Source organism: Bemisia tabaci, chromosome 7 (assembly GCF_918797505.1).
Source record: "Bemisia tabaci chromosome 7, PGI_BMITA_v3".
NCBI lineage: Eukaryota > Metazoa > Arthropoda > Insecta > Hemiptera > Aleyrodidae > Bemisia > Bemisia tabaci.
In genome coordinates this window covers 15484443-15508819 of record NC_092799.1, presented here as the reverse complement: position 1 = coordinate 15508819, position 24377 = coordinate 15484443, and the positions used below count along the sequence as shown (strand labels likewise).

Below are 24377 nucleotides of genomic sequence, written 5' to 3'. Positions count from 1 at the left end.
TGAGCAGTGTTTTTTCTCTGTCCTTCATTGTTCAAAACGTAGACAGCGTGCAGAGGCTGAATCAAATAACAGAGATTGAAGTAGCCATATTTTCATACTCTGAGACTATCACAGTAGCGTTTAGTTTTCAATTTAACTCGACCAGATCAAGGCTTTTTTTTTTTAATTTGGGAACTAAAAACATGCCTTTTGTCACAGTTGCTAGTTTGCACATGTGCAAAGTTTCCATCCTATATCATCTTATGGAGCCTCTGAGCATCCTCCGTGGACCATCAGGAACTGTTGTCTTGAATTACTAAATTACCTAAATGCTAAGAGATAGTGACAATATGTATCAACGAGTTCAAACTGAACAACATAGCATTGAGCATGTTGAAACTTAAATCTTCGTTCTCAAAATTATGATTGACAAAGCGAATATGAACTAGGAACTCACCACGTTACTGTTTGACCGAAAGGAACTGTTTGAAGTACGTTGCAAGGAATTCGGTTATATTCCTTACTTCAGGCCACTGCTTGACAACTACGACGAAGGCTGCGAGAGCAACGATCGTTGAGAGGACGCGCAGTCGTGTGCGAAGGAACGGCATGATGATGCCTGCAATGGTTGCGACCAAGAGGAGTATCACTTGTAACACAGTCAGTAGCACATTGATTAGTTTGACGACAACTGCACGGGCGTTGGAGTTGTCTAATCCTTCTAACGTTAAGTATTGCTGATGCTGAGCTTGCTGATGCTCCATTTTTGAGATCTGAAACACAATCATTATGGATTTTAGGATAATTATTTTTTTTGGCATTTTATTGATAAACTGAATGTTCTCTTGAGACACAATGTGCGACAAATGACTAAATAGATGGTTTCACACCATTGCCACAGATTTGAAAAATGAGATCCCATAACATTCTTTTGATTTTCCTTCCAAATTTTTGTGAAATCCCCTGACATTCGTGGCTATGCGGAATGGTCAAAAATTGTCACTTCAAAACCCAAACGCTAAACATTTGAGGCACCTAGGATCAAGACCTACAATCTCCATTTTGATGTCTTAAAATTTGGCCAATGTTTTACTTTTTGAAAGGAGTGATCAATAAGACTTCTTACATAAAACACTGTTAGAATTTTCTCTTTAACAAGTAGAAAATTCTGTAGAAAGTATGCAAATAGAAACTCACCTGCTCCTTATGAGAAATGAAAATGATTCCCAAATTTTTCACTGCGATGGAAATTGCAGGTTTTGATTCTAGGCCCTTCATTTGTTCTTCAAAACTTTAAAACGTTGCAGGAAGTAAATGAAAGGGAATTCAATTTTTCCCTAACAATTTCATTAATTTCCCAGAAAAATTCCCGGTTTTCACATATTTACTAATCGTTTATAAGTATTTTGTTTCATTGCACAGACTGAAAAATTCTTTAAAATCTATTTTGAAGTTTGGATGCATCACAGACTTACCTTTGTTTGACATGACTCCAGCATTTCATGAATATCTCTTAACCGTTCTTCACTTTGATACTGTACTTTCTCTTCCATGTCAGACACTGTTTGCTTCAAATTCTCTACCTCATTTTGATGTAATTCTGTCAAATCGTTCACTTGCTCTTCTAACCGCTCACTCTTGAAACGTTCTTCTTGCAGTGCGTGATTCAGTGTTGCAATGTCTTTTGAGACCATTTCCTGAGGAATAAATGCAGCTGATTATCAATGTGACTCACAAAAATAGGTTATGATCACTGGATGCATCAGTGACCAAGAAATTCAAAATTTACTTTTAAAATTTTATGAGAAGTCGAATCGGCCGGTCAAAAGTCAGAATTGAAGCATTTTCGAAGCATGTTTTCTGTCAAGCTGCTCCTTATGACAATTTTTTAGGTGTCCCTGGTAGGTAAAAATGACCGGAGTGACTAGTCTGTTTGTTTTACGATGAGAACTCAACATGCAGGTCCACATTGGAACCAATCGAGCATTGGAGCAATTTTTGACACAACCTTGACGTATTGTTACCATTGTTGCGATCTTGGGTAACGATAGCTCTGACACTCTTCACTGATTTTTGCATGTTTTATTGGCTTTGTTGGAACATATACACAAAAAGACATTAACAGGGAGCAGGGGAAAAGATTCACTTAGTTTAGCCTTTGTAGCCTTGTATGTATGTACATATGTATGTATATAGCCTTGTAAACAGACGATGATCATTTAACACTAGACAAGAATGGTCTACATTGCTGTCAATCAGACTGAAACTGACTTACCGTTACATTTTCTATTTTATTGCGTAATCGATCAATTTCCTCTCGTTGGGAACGGAGCTCTGCCAGTACGTGCTCTAAGTGTGGAGGGGGAGGGGTGGAGGTGTTGGTGGTTTGGGCGGGAGGGGGGTTGGAATGAGGGGAAGATGAGTGGGGATGAGGAATACTTTCACTAGTGACAGAACTACATTCACTGCCTTCATCACTTGGGCCAATGGGGAATTTCAGGGCACCAGCGCTTCCACCCGAGGCAAGACTGCAGCCACCAGGGAGAGTTGCGCTTCCGTGATGAGTCCTTCCTTCTTCTTCTGTTGAGTCGTTTTCTCCATTCCCTGGACAAAATAAAAAACAAAATATTACACTCTGCAAAGAACCATCATAGAAACCTTCATGAAAGCGCATAATGAAGTATAAAGTGCGGATGAGGATAATCAAACTTTAGGCAGCAAGGCCATCTAGATTCGCTGACAGATTTTCATGCTGCCACAAATGTTTACAGAATTGCCCATTCTTTTTTTTTTTTTTTGAAATTTTTTTTTTACTGATTATGCATCTTTTTTCCGTTTAAATAGCTAACTTTTTATCAAATCAGTCTTATCATTTGAGTCCTTTGGCTCTTGTTAAAGAGAGGCTATTTTACTATCTCAATTTCAGCTGATAGAGGCTATCCACAATGGGTATGTTGCAAACTTTTTGCTGGAGCAAAAATAAGAGTTGTTCCTGATGGATAATGTCTCAAAAATCACAATGAGCGCATCGTCAAACTCTGAAATGCACTCCTAACTTCACAATCTGTGTAAGAAATTTGCATTTTTTTAAGCTTCCCACTTCTAAAAGGATACTACTGCACAGGTGAACATTTCGTTAAAGAAGTCATTCCATTCAATCCCTGCTCAACATGGTCGATGCTTCTGCGCACAAATTGAGGAGAACACGAAGTCAATCAAAACAGATATCTCTTAGAGCAAGAAAAATGTGAATGTAAACATGCCGATTGTTATCAGGTGGTTAGAATTATCGTCCCGTCACATGCATTTTGGCGGATTGGCGTCGCCTGTGTTGAACATTGCGTGATATCCTGGTGAGCAGGGGTTGGATGGAATGACCCCTCTAACAAAATGTTCACCTGTGCCATGGTATCGTTTTTGAAGCGGGAAGCTCGCAAAAACGCAAATTTCTTGCGCAAATTGTGAAGTAAGGAGTGCATTTCAGCCTTTGCCGATGAGCTCATCGTGGTTTTTGAGACACTTCCTATGAGTAACAACTCTTATTCTTGTTCTGGCAAAAGTTTGCAACAGGCCTATTGAATTAAGTCAGGCAAAAACTAACTGTAAGTATCCATCTTCCCAGTCTTGAGCTTTTTTATGTTAACGATACTTTTCAAGAGTTTAGATAACCTGATGAGGAAAACCCTGAAACAAGAATTAGCACCACTTTCATGGTTGCGTCTAATTCTGAAAAGTATTATCAATCCAGCAGAACTCAAAACTGGAAAATCAGTTTTTGCACGATACTAATCAGTTGAAGGATATGATTCCCAATCAACAAGTTGGGTAAAGAGCAAATAATACGGAAGAGAGAGCATGATTAGAAGTACGTCCTTTTCCCAGCTTGGTTCTTACATTAAATTAGATTAGAATGCGGTACTTACTGGACAGTGAATTTATGTTGTCAGCACTACCAAATTTATTCCTAATTAAATAATGTGCAAATTCCCTTGGTTTGGACATGACAGACCTGCAGAGAAAAGAGAAGAAACATTATAAAACATATTAATCAATGATGCATTTTTATTAAAACACATGCAACCAAATTTTTCAAGGTGTGAAATGGACTGCACCTCTGCTTGCAAATCCATGCAATTTCACCTGTTGTTCCACACATGGTGGGAAAAAATCACAGTTGTCTTTATTGCCATGGTGATGTCGTCTTGAAAAAAAATGAAATGTACAGTTATGATGACTTTAAAGAGTGGATGATGATTAATGACTGCATTTTACCACCATGTGGAGAAATACCTCAGATCGACACTCACTGATGCATGTATGCTTTTCTTTCAGGTCACTTCAATCAATATTCTTTGTCAAAATTATTATTATTAAAATACATTATCATATATATTAAGATAATTCCTTGTTCAGTCATAATGGGAATCGAACCATGGAAACTGTAAATGAGAAGACCAATCAAGGGCAACAAATTCTAAAAGCTGTGTCTCTAAATCAATCAAAGAGCGTCCAAGATTCTGGTGAAAATTATTATGTTTACTTACCCTGACAGACCACTGATTCCATCCCTAATATTGCCACCCACATTCCTAAAAAGAGAAGCAGATAATCAGAGACAAATTAAGTAAAAATCAAACATAAACAACATTTCACGAAGCAATTTAACAAAAATACCTTAAAATTTACTACCGAAGTTACAACTCATCTGAGGAATATCGCCGGTGATACTGGCAGACCAAGTATATCCATTTTCGACGTTGCAGATTTCCTGTCATACTTTATTTTTTAAATGGAAAACTACTTAACGTCAATTCTTGAAAACTTCTGTGATTTTTTTCTCTAAATGCGGAAAATTCTGTGAAAACTTCAAGGAATGACATTGATTTGTTTGCCTTCAAAAAAAAAAAATAAATAAAAAATAAAATAAAATGGGAGCGAAGATTTTTAAACACCACAAACGAGATACAAGGTCTGGTAGTTTCATCGTGGATATTCAATATACTGTGCTTTCCTATGGAAATGGGAATGGAATTCCATCAAAATGATTCAGAGGACAATATTTTTTATTGATGGCAGAGCTAAAAAGTGTTCGGCATATATTCATAGATAATATTATAAGAGATGCCTTTTTTGAATAGTAAAAGTATAAGAATGCAGCTAGTAAATAGAGTAATCTTGAAAAAAAAAATCTTAAGTAACATTACTTTCTGGTGCTACTTACTTGAGGCCTTGCCCCATATCACGAAGAACCTCGCGTGGCTGCCGATGATGACTGTGCAGGCCATGGAGTTGGAGATCTCGTAAACGCTTATCGTAACTTTCTAACTTCCTTTGCAGGTTAAGTATACTTTGCGCCGACTTCTGATTTTTCTTCTCGAAAACACCTTTGAGCCGTGACAGTTGGTGCTTCTCTGCACTTTGAGCTAATTTTAAATATTCATTTACATTATCTGAAACAAAACAAGGAAATTATTTAATAAACTTAGGTAACAGATTTTGCAATTTTTTCTACAACAAAATACTTCACCCTAAAAACACCCGATGCATTCTGTGGATCCTTTTCTTAGCATGAGCTTTGAGTAAAATGACAAAGTCTGCCTGAAAAATGGCGAATGATTATTATTTGTTGGGAGTCTTGTTTTAGAAAATTTGACAGGGGAAAAATTAAAATGCCCAGTATTGAGTTCGTATTCTTACTTTGGATGGCAATACTGCAAAGCATTAAAATCTCTCCAAAATCTAAACTTCTTTTATCCAGAAACCTCATAATGCATACATAATTGAATGAGCTTAAAAATTACAGCTGGGAGACAGGATGCAAACGAGCTTTACTCAAGGTTAACAGCTACCATGACTCACAACTCCACAGATATGCAATATCTCGAGTGTGTACAATTAAAATAACAGCCCTGGCACAAACTGATGCCAAGTTCAAGGGACAAGTGTCTCAAAGCTGATATTATGCTTCATAGATACTTCTGGCTTAGTGCTCCCTTCTGTGTAAAAATACTGAAATTCCTTTAGAATCCATTCATAATACATTCTACCAGTTTAATGAGTAAACTGTGTGTGATAAACAAAGAATTGAGATGCCACTCTAGTTGAGTTTTTTTCTTCTTTTTTTTGCAAGAGCATGGTTGATGCAAGATTTGAAAACAAAAATTCAAGGGTACACAAAGATTTTCAAGTACAATTTTTGCTTCTTTTAGCTGCAAGTTCACAATCAAGTAGGTACTTGTAGTCAGTTTCAAGTATACATCTGGACACTTTCTTCCAATTACTCGGAAATTTTGAAAAATCTTATAGCATATCAACGGTGTAAGTCGGCAATCACATAACTCGGTTTGCGACGTCGTAGACTTCCTGTCATACTTTTTTTTTTGAACGGAAAACTACTCAGCGGCAATTCTTTAAAACTGCCGTGATTTCTCTTCTCTGTGCGGAGAAAATTCTGCAAAAACTCGAAGGAATGATATCGATTTGTTCTCCTTTAAAAAAATAACACAGAGGCGGAGATTTTCGGACACCGCAAACGAGTTAAGTGATTGCCGACTTACACCGTCGATATGCACTATCGAAGCAGGATTAGTAGACAGCACCTTTCAGAATCTTAGAACATTTAGCTGAGCTTACAAATTGAGGCGTTGGGTGCGGAAAGGACATTTCTTGGTTGTGATGATTCAGAATCTGCAGGCCAAATTTTTAAATTAGAGAGGAAACTATTGGGTGAATTTTCTGAAATCTTACGTTTTCAGCACCGTAAAGTCTTGAATAATATTCGGTAAAAGTTGCAAAAAATTACTTGCGTTTGCGTAAATTATAATGGATGAAACATATGGAGATTTTGAGACACTGCAGTCAAGAAATACCCTTTCTGAATCCAGCGCTTCAATTGGTTACTGAAGTAAAAAAAAAAAACTGATAACTACTGAAATTCCTGCAAACTCAAGGACTTGACTGATTTTTTCACACATTCTGTAAACACAGTTTTCAGGAATAACATTAACCCTCGATGATGTATAAAAAAATCATGTGAGCACTGAAAAGAAAATCTCGGTGTATTTACTAAGAAAAGGGTAAAATTACCAAGAATTCAGGGTTCTATTTGATCCCAGTTTTTTCTTGGTAAAATTACCATTTATGGAATTGGTAATTTTACTGGACCTTGGTAAAAACGCCAATATTTTTTATCGACTGTGGTAGAACTACCGAGATAAAATGGCAAAGTTACCGGGAATCGATTACCAATAAAAGTGGTATTCTTACCTGAAAAAAAAAAAAAAAAAAACAGTAAAAATACCGGTTTTAAGGTAAGCTTACCAGTCTATCTTGGTAAAATTACCAATAATTTATAAAAAAAGTGAGATGGTAAGATGGTAGTGAAAGGTACCAACGGACCGTGGTAAAACGCCGAGAATTTTTTTTCAGTGAAAAATTCTGAAAATATGCGACACCAAGATACACTCACCATCTCGAGCAGTCTGTTCATTTCGGAGTAGCTCCTTGTATTTGGCAATTTTAGACTGGACTTGTTCTATGGCCGTCCTTATTTTACTTCCATCTGAATCCTCTACTAGCTCCGCGGAGCCACCATTTGATAGAAGGGTGGAAGAAGGGTAGTAGAACTCCTGCAACAAACAAATAAGGAAAAATAATTACTGGATAAAACTTAGCTAGTACAATTAAAGTTGTCACTTTCAGATGGAAAATTTTAAGAAATTTTAACAAGTCTGCGCGCGAAACGCCTAACAATAGCGATACCTCGAGTTTGAAATTTTTCCACCCCCACCTCTTGCCTTCTTTCCGTCGATTAGTTTTTTCCCCCTTTCATTTAAAAAAAAAAAAAAAAAAAAAAAAAAAAAAAAAAAAAAAAAAATGCGCCCTGCTTATTCGGCTTTTTAGCCATAATAACTACAATTTGTAATTAGCATAAACTGTCGCATCAGCAAAAATATCATCTGAAACTTTTCCGTAAGGTTTCACATTCTTTATTTTGAAAAATATTAAAAACTGAGACTTCTTGAAACCCATTTGGTCTCTTTGAAATTTCACTTTCCATCTCTCGAGTCACTACACCGGAGAAAATAAGCCTCCTATCTGTAAAAAATCGTGACCTTTCAAAAAGCACATTAGAGTAGATAAACGGTGATTTATTTCACCGCGGATGAACAAAATTAAGCACGACAGGGGAACAACAGCTCCGTTCAGCGATAAGCTGGCGACTTGACAAATCGCGACTTTCCGCTTGCAGACCAACACCGAGCTGGTGACAACATTTGTTACGGTAGGTAATTATGCTTAGCTACGGTTGTTCGGGACTCGAGTGGGTGTAGAGTGTAGACCCAAGTTCAAAACTCGAGGAGACCTATCTGAAATTTCTCGATTCCTCCAGAAAATTGATCCGAAAACTAGATGAGGAAAATTGGTAGACGGAAATGAAGAACGGGAAATCATAAAGGAGGAAGACTTTCCTTCGCTCGCACTTAATTATAACTGGGGGAGGGGTGGGGGTGCACGTTTCCCTTTAGTCGGCGCGGTGTGGGTTGCGAACTCACCACTTCAGTGCGAGGTGCGTGTCATCCTTGAAGTATCGACTCTGTTTGAAGGCGTTTTTATCTTCCTAATGTTCGCCCGGAGGCCTGACTCAGTGTCAGTAGCTAGGTTTGAAGCTTGGGCGAACTTTTGGATGGCAAAGATTGGATGAACATGAATCCATCGAAAGGTAAAAACGTGAATCCATCGACACGATTCGATCAACAAATGATATGCCAGCGGCTCGATCCACACCGATGCGAAGGAAACCTAATTGAAAAATCCCAGTGTCGATTCGATCGACATCCTGCTCTTTAACCGGAAGTCAAGACTCTTATTGTTAATTTGTTAGTGCCAAAATTTCCCACCGGCGGGCTATTTTTTGAAATTGATAGACAAAGCAATAGACATTAAAGACAAAAGGAAAATGGAGGGAGATTATTGGTCGAAACGGGTGGTTCTTAAGGGCTAAGGGAGAAAATAATGAGGGGCTTGGAGGACAAGGCGCATAAGTGAAGTTTTTGCTATTTCGAGAAATATGTGTTAGAAGTTTCGAAATTACATGAATCCTAATGGCAGAAAGGGAGTTCAAACTGACTTTTAGATGCTTAAAAATTGGAATTTGAGAGCGAATTTTTCACAGAATATGCATTAAGACTAGTTTTACTTGGAGTAATTAATAACTGAATTTCTGAAAAAACTGCACTTATGCGCTTCGTCTTCCAAGTGCCTCAATTTTGCTTTGACAAGAGGCTAAATCCAACCAGAGGTGATAGATCCAGCCCTCAGCATGACAGTAAGATACGAGAATCCGCCTGGAGTTGGCTCGAATTTTTCACAGAGTATGCATTAAGACTAGGCTTACTTGGAATCATAAATTTCTGAATTTCTGAATTTCTGAAAAAAAATTGCACTTATGCGCCTCGTCTTCCAAGCTCCTCAATTTTGCTTCGAAAAAAGGCTTAATCCAACCAGAGGTGATATATTCGGGCCTAAGCATGACAGTAAGATACGAGAATTCGCCTCGAGTTGGCAGCAAAGGTGAGCGTGTGTTGAATGGGGGTCAGATGGTGGTTTTCGAGTGGTTTGTGTCGAGGCGGGGAGTCGGGGACCTTGTCGCCGGATAGCGGCTACGCCTCGGCCGCGATAAGCCGTAAACGAAAGTAAATACATGTGCTCAACAAATTGTATCGGGTGCCATACACCATACTCCATACACAGAGGGGCAACCCTCGCGCTCCTCTCCCCCGCTCTAGCTCGTTCCCGGCCAGTGACCCGGCGGCTCCGAGTTCTCAACCCGGCGAGCTTTTTACCGTGACGTACGAACCGGAGTCGCTTCGCGGTGCCATCTGTGCACTTCGGATAACCTAGAGTCCCTTCAAACTGAGAGTTGAGACAACACTTACTCATGGAGTCACAAACGGGAATAAAGATCACACAAATTGAACGTTTCTCGTAATCTTTGATCGGCTCATGCTCAAATTTCTTTCTCCATTCCGTCTCTCATTTAGTTTGTTCCTTGTCGAACCCGTAGCTCCTCGGTCCATTATATCCAGATTATAATATTTGCAATTGGTGAAAATGTAATCTTTATTCCCGTTTGTGACACTGTGGAGGCCTAAAATACGGGAACCAATCAGAAATGGATTCACATTGTCTGAACTTTCAGTAGAAAGGGACTCTAGTGCAGTGCTTTGCCATATGTCGATTGATCTGCCACTTAAACATATATGGTAAAAAGGGTGTTCACAACGGACACCAAGTCAACTAAATTGACAAGTTAACAAAATTAACCAAACTTTTGGATTAAGATTTCTCTCTGTGTTGGGAAAGGGGCAATTTCCGATGTGACTTCCGTCCACCTTCTTTTCCAGTTCTAAGAAAATAGCTACACTTATCGACGATATTTCGATTAAATCTAGAGTCCAGACTCTTAAAAACATTGACAAGAAAAAATACTCTTGATTCGATCGGACTTTTTGCTTGAATCGAAAGGAAATCCGCCTAAATCAGAGGCTCGGCTCTTCGACTCAAGGAAAAATTGAATTGAATCAAGAGTATTATTTCTCGTCAAAGTTATTCAGAGTCTGGACTCAAGATCCAAGCGACTTTTCTTTCCAGTGTAAGATTAACGGCATCACAGCAAGGGTCAAGAAGTCCGAGCGTTTTGGTTTCCTCGAAAAATGGGTGGAAATTTTTTAAAAACTGCGATGTAAACAAGCTTTCTTCGTGTGTACTCATACGAGCTTCGGGTACACGTGTTCCTGCTCTGAAACCATGAAATTCTTGGTTATGAGACGGAGCGAGTCGTGAGTCAGCGCTGAGGATTTTTCCGCGCGCGGCACCCCGGGTTTCCTTACGCAATTTACGAGTGTTTTATGGCGGGGCGTCAAAAATAATCATGGGAGGGGGCGGAGACCCATGTTCGCGACTCCGAGAAACCGCGTTTTCTCACGTTTCCCGAGCTTTTTCGATTGATACGTCTGCTGCCAACTCCGGAGATGCCGCTCAGTCACCGCATAAAACTCATATTTTCCCTGCAGACTACGTACGATGGCTGAAGAAGATAAATGCGTACCTCAGATTGCGATTTTGTAAGGGGTCGTCCATAAATGAATTAGTGAGTTCGAAAACACACCAACGCGGAAAAAAAATTAATCAGGAAACACCTAAAACTGCTCAGCGGGCGAAGAGGTTAGTTTAAGAAAAACCTTTTTGGTGCCAAAGGACAAGTACTTAGAGACTTTGTAAAGCACCAAGTTTAAATCGATACACCATGTTTGATGACAGAGAATTAAGCGTTTAAAAATTTCCGAGTTGGTGTGTTTTCGTTCTTACAGACTTTCACGTACTGATTTTTCATAATCTGCCCTGAAAAATTTATATTTTTCAACCTGAATAACGCTTGAATATTTATATAACTTGTTAACACAAGGTATACTGAACCGAGAAAAGGAAACCGCAAAATCGGATGGTCACCCGTTTTCCTTGGAATGACTAAAAATTGGTATTTCCAATGAAATACTTAGATTTCCCCCTTTTCCGTCGCTGTTTTGAGCACTTCCGATTGCAATTTCGAAATTTCCTTTTGCGTGCAGATGCTTCTATCCATAAGTGTTACTAAACAGTAAAAAAGTGAAAATCGAAAAAAACCCGAGATGGTGTGTTTTCGAACTCACTGATTCAATTGTTCCTTTCTGCAAAATGCAGTTCAATTCGACAACGCCGCCGCGTTCCACTCCCCAAGGTCGCCCGCCGATGTGTCGGGCGGGGGGGGGGGGGACTTGGAGCTTTTCCCGAGGACCCCAGGGTGGGAGGGGGGTCGAGGGGAAGGGGGTGAGAAATGGGGAGTTTAACGCGATAGGCGGTTCCGCGCCACCCGATACGGAATCGCGGGGCACTTGAGTGGAGATAAAAGTTGAAGGGGTGCCTTGTGAAATGAGTTCTCTCCCTTTGTGAATTAAGCGGGATCAGTGGCCCGCTCGCACCTTGAGAAAGGTAAACGCTCCTTAATTGAGGCTTTTACGCCTCGTACGGTTCGCCCGACGCGACGACGCGACGCTTATACGCTCATTTGCCCTTACGGCGCAAAGGCCTAACTACTTCCAAATATGAGGTCTATTCTGCCGTGCTTAGGAAGAACGGCGTGTGAGCCTTCAGACGTTGTCAAACCCTCGCACTGGAAAAAAAAAACACATTGGATCTAGAGTCCAGACTCTTGAAAACACTGACAAGAAAAAGGACTCTTGGTTCAATCAGATTTAAGCTCAAATCAAAAGGAAATACGCTCAAATTAAGAGGCTTGGTTCTTGATTTAAGCTTAAATCTGATTGAATCAAGAGTATTTTTTCTTGTCGATGTTTTCAAGAGTTTGGACTCTAGATCCAATGTGTTTTTTTCCAGTGCGATAAAAACCGAAATTAAAGGGAAAATTGTGCATATGTTTTCTCTGAAATTTTCAGACGATTTCGGACGCAATTTAATAAAAAATATCTTAAAATTTCAAAGAAAACTGTGCATAAATGTCGTCATAAAAACATGTTTTATCGGGGGAAATTTGGCAACTCTCGAATGTTCATACGGCGTTCTTCCTTACAGCACGGCCGTATTGTCCATATAAATTCCTGCTGTTTCAGGCCCGTGCTGAAATACGGATGCGCTATTACGCCGAAAGCGCGATGGCGAGAGGCAACCCCTATTGCGAAAGCGATGCTTTTCACGGCCTAGCCGTGCGCTGCCGCGCAAAGGAAAAACGTCGTATGGACCTTTGTCAGTTATCAAATTTCCTTTGACTAAATACGAATCTTCCGGGAAACTCGTGAATTTTTACCGTTCAATTTTCCGGAGAATTTTTCCGTAATTGAATCTAAACTACCTGCAAATTTCACGGGAAAGAATTCATAGCTCTTCTCAAAAATAAACGATTCATCGGAGGAAATTCGGCAACTCTCGGAGGTTCATACGGCGTTTTTCCTTAGCACGGCAGTACGACTGGTCAGTATTATATTTCTCCCCATTTGAAGAGCGGAAATTCAAAGCCTTGAACCTGAACATCATCGAAGGGGAGAGTTAAACAGGGATTTTACGAGAAATAAGAGTTTGTCAGACGTAGATTGCGGAAAGGTTGCAATCTGTACTCATACGAACTCGGCAATTCCTATTCGTTGCGACGTCCTCCCACCGTGAAACAGCGAAGCAGTAACTTTCATTCGGGGACGGAATTCTGCCGTATGAACATTCAGGAGTAGCTAAATTTCCACCGATACAATGCTTATTTCTAGGGAATTTTGGGAATATTTTTCCATGCAATTTTTGGGAACTTTAGGTGAAATTGCGAACAAAATTACCTGAAACATCGGAAGAACAGGGTGTCTAGTTTTTTGTTTCATTTTGGGAAATCCTGATTTATGCCTGCTAATTCCTGATTTCATTATTTTTCAAGAATCGCCATTGCATCGTGTATGGGTGGGAGTGTGGGAGACTGAGGCTGAAACTTCGCTGGAAAAGGCGAGCGACCCTCAGTCCGTGGGTGCGGCCTCGTTGACGCAATGCCGAATCCTTGCGCAAAATTTCGCGAGGACGAAGAAGCCAGCGCTGGTGCGTAACGCCACCATAACTTAAAACCGTGGATTTTCATAGCCTTTTCACTGCTGCCGTGCTAAGGAAAAACGCCGTATGAACCTGCAGGCGTTGCCAAATTTTCCAAATTTGCCAATGAAAAAGGAACTTTTATAAAACTACAGAACAAAGCTCTTCGAACTTTTTTCAAGGAATTTTGAAAATTTGAAGAAACCGGTGATTTTCATCGGGGAATTTTTCTCCGGAAATCAGGAAAATATGAAGGCATCCAAAAAGTAAGATACTTCCTCTACCCTAGGGTAGCGAGAGAGTAAAAATCCAGACGCAATGTTTAAGTGGGGGCAAAATCCCCTGTATTTCCCTCCTTGGAGCGGTACGGGTGCGCCGATGCCCCCTATTCTCCACTCGAGAGTCCGGAAGTCACCCGACTGGAGCTACAGTGGTGTGGCGTGAATGATCGATTATCGATATTTCCCCATTTGAATCCGTGGTAAAGAATCGATTACTGATGTGTTCGCTGCGACCACCCTGTTAATCGATCCTTTTCCATAGGTTTAAATGACAGATAAATCGATATATCGCGAAGCACGCCACGCACTGCGGAGCAGGTGTTTATTTTCCCAGCCCAAGACCAAGTTCGGAAGGGGAGCCACTTGAGAAGGCACTCGGGAACACGGTCGCCACCTTGGAACATCTTATCCAATCTCGAGGCAAACGAACACAAGCAGACGAAACCGTACCGTTCTCAGGCCCCGAAAAAATTCCGAAAACGTAGAGTGGTGAAGTTCCGGAAGTGAAGTAGTCTATGTCTACCACCAGAGTTTAGGTGAGCGACTTCGTGTGTCCTCGAGAATACTTCCCCTGGTAAAAATTGGCGAGAAGAGCTGCGTTTCAAAATACCATAGGAGTTCTTATAGCCGACTGAAGAAGGCGATAGAAAATCATATAGCTGGCTGTAGAAAGTGGAAAAAATCATACGGCTGGGCTACACGAAGCGATAAAAAATTATACAGCCGGGCTATAGTTCCTATCGCCGGGCTTTACACTTTATCGCCTGGCTGTTGCTTTTTCGCCATCGGCTATAAGAAATTGTGTAGAAATTCAAGTGCTTTGTAAATCCTTAAGTTTGTGCGGAATCACCTTAATATTTACAAAACGCACATTTTATTTTCCTTTACTACATATTTTCTTTTCATCAATTAAAATGAGAATAATCCATACAGAGTTTGCAAACATTTCAAAGTCATGAGTTGAAAAACGCTGACTCCACGAGATTAAATATTAGAGCCTAACACAAAGCGGAGCGGCGGCGCACTGGGGCCTACAAACCTAACAGGGATACTTCACGCATTGCGCAATGCGTGAAGTATCCCTGTTAGGTTTGAAGGCGCCAATGCGCGTTTCGCGCTGGCTGTCCGCCCGCCGCGCCGCGCAGCGCCTCAGCGTATCACGGCGCTTGAAGTAACTAATTCACACCAGAGGTATTGCACAGTATCATACGAAATTGTAGGCGCTCCAACATGTTAGGAATGGCAGGCATCCTTCAAAAGTACGGAGCTTTCCTCGCAAAATAAATCAAGATACTACGGCCCAAAAAGAGAGCGGTAGTCCAAAAACTCACTAAGTCCTCGCATCCGTAATTAGTAACGTTTAGCATACACTTTAGTGCCAGGCTGTTGCTTAGTCGCCATCGGCTATAAAAGGCTATAAGAAATTGTGTTGCCGGCTATAGAAGCTATTGGAAATCTTACAGCTGGCTGTGGGTCTATGGTATTTTGGAACACAGATTCTACTGCCAATTTTTACCAGGGTCTGGGGTTGAGATTAGGAATACAGTATCTACATAGGGAGAGTATGGGTCAGTTGCGCTAGTCCTAGAATCGTGGACTGGTGCTTGATTCTGGTGGATCAGCTAAAAATAATAAGATCTGTCCAAACAGCAACCATCTACGTTTGATATTAACCGAGATATCTCACCTTGAAAAAGTCGGTTCATGTCGGTGGATGGTCAGCATCCACAGCGATAGTGACACCCTTGGTTTCTTCCGCCTTGTTTTCATCAGTAGGAGAGAAATACTTATTGTAGCACTGGTTACTCAACGTGAAACTCGGATGAAAGCACGGTGGAAGAAACCAAGGGTGTCACTATCGCGGTGGATGATGTCAAAAACCTACTTTTTCAAAGTGCGATATCTCAGTTAATACCCAACGTAGATGGTTGCTGTTTGGACAGATCTCATTATTTGAAGCTGATCAACAAAAATCGAGCATCAAAACTCGACTCCGTGACCAGCGCAACTGACCCATTTCAGTCCTCATTGAACTCACTCACACTGGAAAAAAAAAACACATTGGATCTAGAGTCCAGACTCTTAAAAACACCAACAAGAAAAAATACTCTTGATTCAATTAAAATCTAGCTTAAATCAAGAAGCAAGCATCTTAATTTGAGCGAATTTCGTTTTGATTCAAGTAAAAATCCAATTGAATCAAGAGTATCGTTTCTTGTCAATGTTTTCAAAAGTCTGGACTCTAGATCCAATGTGTTTTTTTTCCAGTGCAGATTTTCAGATAGCAAAATAGATTCCAGAGTGGAATGCACTGCGGATTTGGCAGGGATAGTTCCGAAAGAGCAGCTTCTATCCACGCAGCTCTGCGTCTTCTCAAAAACGTGGCAACTTGGAGCGGTATATATTAACCATGATGAATGAGTCTGACGGCTGTGGCAGTGAGCGTTAATCTCAACTCTCACATCTCACCTCGACCTTCCCCATTGAGATCCCGCTCCGCGCTGCCACGCACTCCACTGCACCGACAAAATGTGGAATATCACGGAAATCAAAAAATGAAAGCTCTCCTGAGAAAAGCTTAAACGAAAGCTCTGGTAAGAATGACCGTCACAAGGAAATAAAAAAGATAGTCGCCACAACTGGTAGATCGGGTCAATGAGAGAGGTCGGACGTGAACTTTCTGACTAAAATTGCAAATTTTAATGTTTACTAGGGGCTTATGGGGCTGCTTCGCAGCCCCTTATTTTTCCTGTACACTTTTCACTTTCACATGTTTTTTTTTTTTTTTTTTTTTTTTTTTTTTTTTTTTTTTTTTTTTTTTTTTTTTATTTATTTATTTTCATTTAATTTTCTGTTTTGTCTTTGAATCGGGTCTAATTATTTCTTTGAGAGAATAAATATAACAAATGTTTTCAAAAATTGTAATTTTATTTAGTAAACTTTAAACTAAAATTTTGTTTTAATCTTCATACGAAATTATTTTTTAGGTTTTACATTTGTTTTCAAACTAATTTTAAAGAAGATCTTTTTTTATTTTTTAAATACTTTGCTTTTTTTTCGATTAAATTGTTGATTCTTCTTTTGCCATTTCTGTCCTGCTTTTCTTCCTATATTTCCTACAACTTTGCTCTTCTTCTTTCCTCCTTTTGTCTTTTCTTTTTTTGCTTCTTCTTTTTCTTCTAAATTAAAAAAAATAAATCAGAAGAAAAAGGATGAAATGAAAATGGAAATTAATAATAAACATATTTATACACATTGAAAAGAAACAGGAGAAAAAAAACTTGGAGGTTATTGCCTGAATGAGGAAAAATTGGCAATAGGAAAAAGATGGAACCAATCATGAAAAACCGTAAAAAAAAAAAACGCGGGAAAAGAAAAATGTAAGTTGATGGCAGTTGAGTGTTGGAAGTAACCTCACTTAATGATGATTGTTGAATGAAAACAGCTGATAAAAAGACAGCAAACAGTAAAGTAAGATGCGTAGCAACAAAACTTTTCCGAAAAACAAAAAACATAAAACCCCCACTTCCCCTCATCCAATTTATGAGTTTTTAGGGATTTAAAAATCGGGGACGAACCCCAGAAAATAATTTATAGTTTTCCCGAAGCATTGAGAACAACACCTTTCAAATGAACCAACGCCCCTCGCAATTAGTACAGTGGTTGATTCACAATTTCATTCTATTTTTCAAATTAGATATTAAGATTTCGTCACATTTTAAATTTCAAGAGATGCTTGTAGAAAAAAATTTCACGAGGAAACCAACGGAACTACCTTTAGAGCCTCAAAGTCTTAGACAAACGGAGTTATAAGCGATTTTACATTTTACAAAAATTTTTACATTTTGCGAAACATAAAAAGGAACTGGTATTTTTCAATATTTTTTCAAAAATTTCTGAAATTGTATGAAATATTTCACGTGAACTTTCAAAATTTTATTTTTCATGAAAAACTGCAACCCTGCTGTCTGTCGAATCCTTCTCCGGAGTGCTGAAGATACACTGGAAAAAACACATTGGATCTAGAGTCCAGACTCTTAAAAACATCGACAAGAAAAAGTACTCTTGATTCAATCAGAATCTAGTTTAAATCAAGAACCAAGCCTCTTAATTTAAGCGAATTTCGTTTTGATTCAAGGAAAAATCCGATCGAATCAAGAGTATTTTTTCTTGTCAATGTTTTAAGAGTCTGGACTCTAGATCCAATGTGTTTTTTTTCCAGTGTACACATTAAAAGAGACAAAATCCGGCTCAATTCTATAAATTTGGCAAAAGACTCTGAGTAGGAGCGCGGTCGAGTGGGCGCAAATTTTCAGATTCCAGACTCATTGTTCGTGTGAGGTTGTGGGCGCCGTTTCCATCGGATAAAGAGATTCGCCGATTCAAAACGGCGCATCTACACTCGCGATTTCCACCGCCATTACTCGGTTCTTCCTTCATAGGGGAATGAACCGGCGGCCGCGACGGCGCACACTGGGTCGAGTCAAATTGAGAGGTCGGACAAAATTTGGAAACTTTAAACGCTTATAACTCCGTTTATATGAAATTTTGAGGTTCTAAAAGTGGTTTCACTGCTTTTCTCGTGAAATTCCCTTCAAAAGGCACCCCTTCAAGTTTAAAATGTGACTAATTTAACAGAAAAATTTGCGGTTTTAGTCAAAAATTTCATGTCCGACCTCTCTAATTGACTCGATCCACTGTGCGGCGCGACGCGGCGGTTTCCGCGAAAACTGCGCGTAAAAAGAGATCTCCTATCATCGCTCCGAGATTGCACCGGCAAAAACGCCGCAAGAACATTCGAATGTTGCCGGACGTCCTCTCATAAAATACATATTATCTAGTACACCTGTGAATCCATATCCATGTCATTTTAAGGATGATTTTATTCGCAATTTAATCTGTTATCTATGAAAATTTCGAAGCGAAATATTTGTAACTTTATTCCGAAATAAATATTTTAATAGGGGGACATCGGCATCCTTCGAATGTGCATGTGGCATTTTGAAGAAAGAGATCGGAGGAAAAACGCTGGAACGGAAGCAAGTCGTCTTCAGAGACGACGCGAGACCACCGTGAAGTGAAGTACTTCCTTATGGGGCTGAGAAAGACGAAGTTAAGCAGAATCGCAGTCGATGACGTCATTCGTCGAGAGACGCTCGAAGGATGATATTTTGTGAATATCAAGCCAGACTGATATTGTTGTTCGGGATAATAGCCGAAGCTTTAACGATTCAAATTCATATACTACTTTTTTAGTTTTTCGGAGTGGTTTCGCTGGCACTGACCGCCAGCGTGCGCATCCTCGTTGATGACGCAAGAAAAAAAATGGTGAAAAATTACCTCACTTTTTTTACCAATTATTGGTAATTTCACCAAGACAGACTGGTAAGCTTACCTAAAAACCGGTATTTTTACTGTTTTTTTCAGGTAAGAATACCACTTTTATTGGTAATCAATTCCCGGTAACTTTGCCATTTTATCTCGGTAATTCTACCACAGTCGATAAAAAATATTGGCGTTTTTACCAAGGTCCAGTAAAATTACCGCGAAAGTTCAATAATTTTACTAAGATTTCTCGGTAAAATTACCAATTCCATAAATGGTAATTTTACCAAGAAAAAACTGGGATCAAACGGAACCCTGAATTCTTGGTAATTTTACCCTTTTCTTAGTAAATACACAGAGATTTTTTTTTCAGTGTGCAATCCGGCAAGTCTGTAATTTGTCTCGTTGCGAGGGAGTGAAAGTCAAGAGGAAAAAAAACAGGCGAGACGCGCATAGTGCGCGCATAACCCATTAATCAGATTAAGAGGAGGACGGATCCTCTTAAATCCTCGGGACGTTGCCACCGATGACATATAAGAATGCACCTACTTTCCACCGATCCCTGTAAAAAATCAGAAAAACTCTTCACCGATCAGCGGACGTTGACCTCATCGATGACTCGCGACTCCCGTATCGATATCAAACGCGTTTAAAATTGCTGATCCCTCGGTGCCGGATGATGTCGATGAGCGTTGCTCTTCCCAATGATAATTAAAATTTAGGAATTATGTCTGGCAACGCTGCAGTGATAACTTCAAGAGGATTCGAACCCGAGGGCGCTTTGATCGGAAGGGGGAATAAATCTTAGCCGACATCACCACTTCAGCGGTATGCACTTAAGTTCGGAGGCGCGGAGGAAGAAAATTTCTCGAAGACGAGATCGCGTAGTTCGACTAATAGCAGATAGTTGGCCTCCCTCAGGGACGCGATATTTTACAAATCTCTACATTCAGTCATCGATGTCTTACCTTTTGATGAGAGGTGAAGTAAAAAGATTGAATAATAGTCGTGGGTATATAGAACTTTCCTAAATTTTCTCGGAAAAAATATATTTAATAATTATACGGGGTCAAAACACAACCTGGGACTTTTAAGCTCTTTTTTTCGATGCCGCGATTATTCTAACACGCGAGTTCAAATAAACGCACAAACGCAGTCCGGCCGGCGTTAAACATATATTAGCGCCTGCAAGACTTTAGGAATACTGCACGCATTGCGCCAAATAGTACGGTCGGCGTAAAACCCATATAGCGCCTTCAAGACTGCACGGAAACTTCTCGCATTGCGCCAAACGCAGTCTCAGGCGGTCAGTTGGCGTGAAACGCAGATTGGCGCTTACAAGACTGTAGGAGAGGCGAGATTTGTGATATATCGATTGATGTCATTTAAACCGATGAAAAAGGATCGATAAACAGGGTGTTCGCGACAAACACCTCAATAGTTGATTCTTTACCATAGCTTTGAAAGGGGAGAAACCAATAATTAATTCATCATTCACGGCTCGACACTGATTCAAACAGCCCCCTAGAATGTCAAAATTGCACTCGGGAATCACCACTTTGACAAAAATTTGAAAAATTTGAAATCCTAGGTTACATTTTGAGGGGACAAAAATGAACCCTCCATGCCTGGAACAAGGTTACATCAGAGTATATTTCCTTTTTAATAACGTCGTTGGAATCGGACAACAGGCGACAAACTGGCAATATTGGACTGATCGCACCTGGTTGTAAATGAAATGTCTGGAACAAGGTGGTAGATTCTCGAATTACGGGCGTCGAAAGTTGATACATGGAGTCGATCCAAGCCGATCAAAAGCTACACCCTGTTTATCGATCCTTTTCCATAGGTTTAAATGACAAATCAATCGATTGATCGCAAAGCATGCCACGCAACGTCACTGCACGAGAGAAAGGTCCTGGCCACCGAGCTGAGAAACTAATTCTCGGGAATCGATTTGAACTTATTGGTGGTATTTCAGATGCATGGACGAAAGTGCAAGGGGCTTTAATCCGTGAAACTTGAGTGCATCGGGGCCACCGTAGACACGTGAGAAACAGGCTCTCGACACGGGTTCACGATCAGCTGTACCACAGACGAACGAGTATTAGAGGCTTGCAATATCTCCTACGCAGGAATGCAACTTGTCCATTTACATAAATCAAAAAGAAGGAACGAGAGCGCATGAAAGCTGAAAACTTCCAAAAAAGTCGAACAGCGGAATTTCCTTTCTCAATTATAATAGGAGAAAACTGGAGTTCGTTTTGCAAATTGGAATCAAAATTTCTGGCTAGCCCGTTAAAAAACTTAAGTGCATAGAAAGACTGATTGTGCACACGTTGTTTCTAATCTGAGCTAGAAATTGTGGTTCCCAATTGTAAAATTTAGTCCAACTGTTCTTGAAAAGTCAGATTCAATGAGAAATGACACGAGGGGAAAAACAACAAAAATTCTACGTCGGATTACTTGAAAAGTCTGGAAGTTTCGAACTCGGGGAGAACTATTCACCCTGTTAGAGTATTCCGCCGTGCTACAGAAAAACGCCGTATGAGCTTTCCGGAGCTGCCAAATTTCCTTCGATAAAATGTTTATTTTTTTTTTGAAAGTTATGAATATCTTTCCTTGAAATTTTCAGGAACTTTATGTGATATTGCGAGCAAAAGTATCTGAAAAATTGGAAAGAAAACATTCATAAGTTTATCCGAAAATTCGTGCTTTATCAAAGGAAATTTGGCAACGCCTGGAGGTTCATACTGCGTTTTTCCTTAGCACAGCAGTATTGAGACGGCAACATATATTCCCTATATAGGTACTCCGGTGATAACGGCTTGGAGTTTCACTCTGGGAGATGAAAAAATAACGAAAAGGAAGAATATTGATAAGTCTCTTTTGGCGTGGTGCCGACTCCCGTGCGCGGGTCATTGAAAGGCCGCGAGGACGTACTCCGGAGTGTGATCCCTTTGAAGTGGGATCGTATTCCAAGTCTAAGGTGGAGGCGGCGGATCCCTGCACCCTGTATCCCGTGTCCCTGTCGCGTAATTGAAGTGCATCATGAGACATCATCTCCGTCTCCGTGCTTTTGCATCCTTTTTCGCGCGAGGACTTCACTGCTCGAGTTTCTCCGCCACAGCGATCCCGGTGAACGCCCCTAGTCTTTCCACCCAAAGGGTAATGTTTCAAATGGGAAATGTCGCCGGATGACGTCACAAGGCGGTGCATTTTCTCACTTTTAAATCCATTCTTAAACACGGAGAAAAAAACCTCGTGCGTGGGACCCGAAGTTTAGGTCATATGGATCTCTGAAGTTTTCAGATTGAGCATCTGAACACTTTTAGATCTAGCTGTCGAGGTTCGGATCGCACATCTGAAACTTCAGTTCTTACATCTGAAGTACTTCAGATGTGAGAACCGAAGTTTTTCGGATGTGAAAACCGAAGTACTTCAGACGTAAGAACTGAAGTTTCAGATGTGTGATCCAAACCTCAGCAACTGGATCTCAAGTGTTCGGATGCTTGATCCGAAAATTTCAGAGACCCAAATGACCTAAACTTCGGGTCCCACGCACGAAGTTTTTTTCTCCGTGTACTGTTTTCCATTATAGAAAGCATTATGAAAAATACTGTGAACTCAACTGATTAAGCACTCCCGGATGATGCGACAAAATTTTGAGTGTAAATTCTCCAGTGCCGAATATAAGGTGACTGACAAGCTATTGAGACGTCGCACAGTGCGTTGAATGGTGACAAAAATCCCCCTAAAAATAAAAGTCGAAATTGTCCAAAAATTATGTGGTGAACATTAAGTGGTATATCTGGCAACACTATTGTCAGCGATAGTATCGATTTTTATCGATACCTAGTGCCCGCACAGGTGGTCGATTCCAGCCAGTGCTGAGCTCCTAATTAGAAGCCGATTGCAGATGACAACAATGAGGAGCATTCTGATCAACAGGCTTCAGTGCCATTCTATCCTTCCTGGAAGCTTCATTCCTACTGGTAAGCACTTTCTATTTTTGATTTTTCCAATTTTTAAATCCTTTTTTTGTGGCGAATATTGCATTTTGAAATGCTGCTCATTTTTAACCCTTTTTTCCACTTTCATGGAGTGGCAAAAAAAAGCTTTAACAGTATTTAAACTTTTGTGCACGTGGATATATTCAGTGATATGTGTACTTTCAGAAAATCAACGTTTCATCTGCCCGATGTTGCCCGTTCGGTCGGAAATCATGGTTTTCCAGGGAAATTTGGCCATTCTTCAGGTGTTTTTGGGCTTTTATTCGACTCTGATTCATAGTTCACAAATTAACCTTCAATTTTCAAGACATTTTGCACTGCCACAAAGAGATAATACTGAAAAAGATGTAAAGGAATGGTAAAATTCATTTTTAAGAATCACATGATGCCAGCTCGCTCTAAAAATAGCACATTTCTTTAATATTTGTATCCACGTATATATATGCATATATGTGAACTTATTCCGATTACATGAACCTAGTTTCCAAAAAATATGGATGTAAATATTTTAAATGGCATGTAAAATAGGGGAACTTTGAAATTGAAGCAGCTCAGTGTCGCCAAATCTCATGAAAACTTCCATTTTCGCAATGCTCGTTTTCACGTTCTTTTAAAGTTTCATGAAGTGGCAAAAAAAAGCTTTAACAGTATTTGAACTTTTGTGCACGTGGATATATTCAGTGGTATGTGTACTTTCAGAAAATCAACGTTTCATCTGCCCGATGTTGCCCGTTCGGACGGAAATCATGATTTTCTAGGAAAATTTGGCCATTTTTCAGGTGTTTTTGGGCTTTCATTCGACTTTGATTCAGAGTTCACAAATTAACCTTCAATTTTCAAGACATTTTGCACTGCCACAAAGAGATAATACTAGAAATAGTGTCAAAAAATGGTAACATTCATTTTTAAGTATCACATGATGCCAGCTCGCTCTAAAAAAATAGCACACTTCTTTATTATTTGTATCCACGTATATGGATGCATACATGTGAACTATTCCGATTACATGAACCTAGTTTCCAAAAAATATTGACATGAATATATTAAATGGCATGTAAAATAGGGGAAATTTGAAATTGAAGTAGCTCAGTGTTGCCTAATTTCATGAAAACTTCCATTTTCGCAGGGCTCGTTTCTACGTCCTTTTGAAGTTTCATGA

At 39.8% G+C, this 24377-nt stretch overlaps 1 protein-coding gene across 6 annotated transcripts in view; it reads right to left on the bottom strand.

Moving 5' to 3' along the window:
• Positions 1-24377, bottom strand: part of Dmtn (transmembrane and coiled-coil domain 2 protein Dmtn) — a 198103-nt gene that overhangs the window by 5218 nt on the left and 168508 nt on the right. For all 6 annotated transcript variants that reach the window (XM_019043766.2, XM_019043765.2, XM_019043770.2 and 3 more), the window contains 7 exons: positions 7448-7607; positions 5201-5429; positions 4524-4568; positions 3903-3988; positions 2255-2583; positions 1455-1676; positions 437-752 (listed from right to left, as the gene is read on the bottom strand). In XM_019043766.2, the coding sequence (XP_018899311.1) occupies positions 441-752; positions 1455-1676; positions 2255-2583; positions 3903-3988; positions 4524-4568; positions 5201-5429; positions 7448-7607 (1383 nt within the window). In that variant the 3' untranslated portion in view covers positions 437-440. The remainder of the gene's footprint in view (positions 1-436; positions 753-1454; positions 1677-2254; positions 2584-3902; positions 3989-4523; positions 4569-5200; positions 5430-7447; positions 7608-24377) is intronic.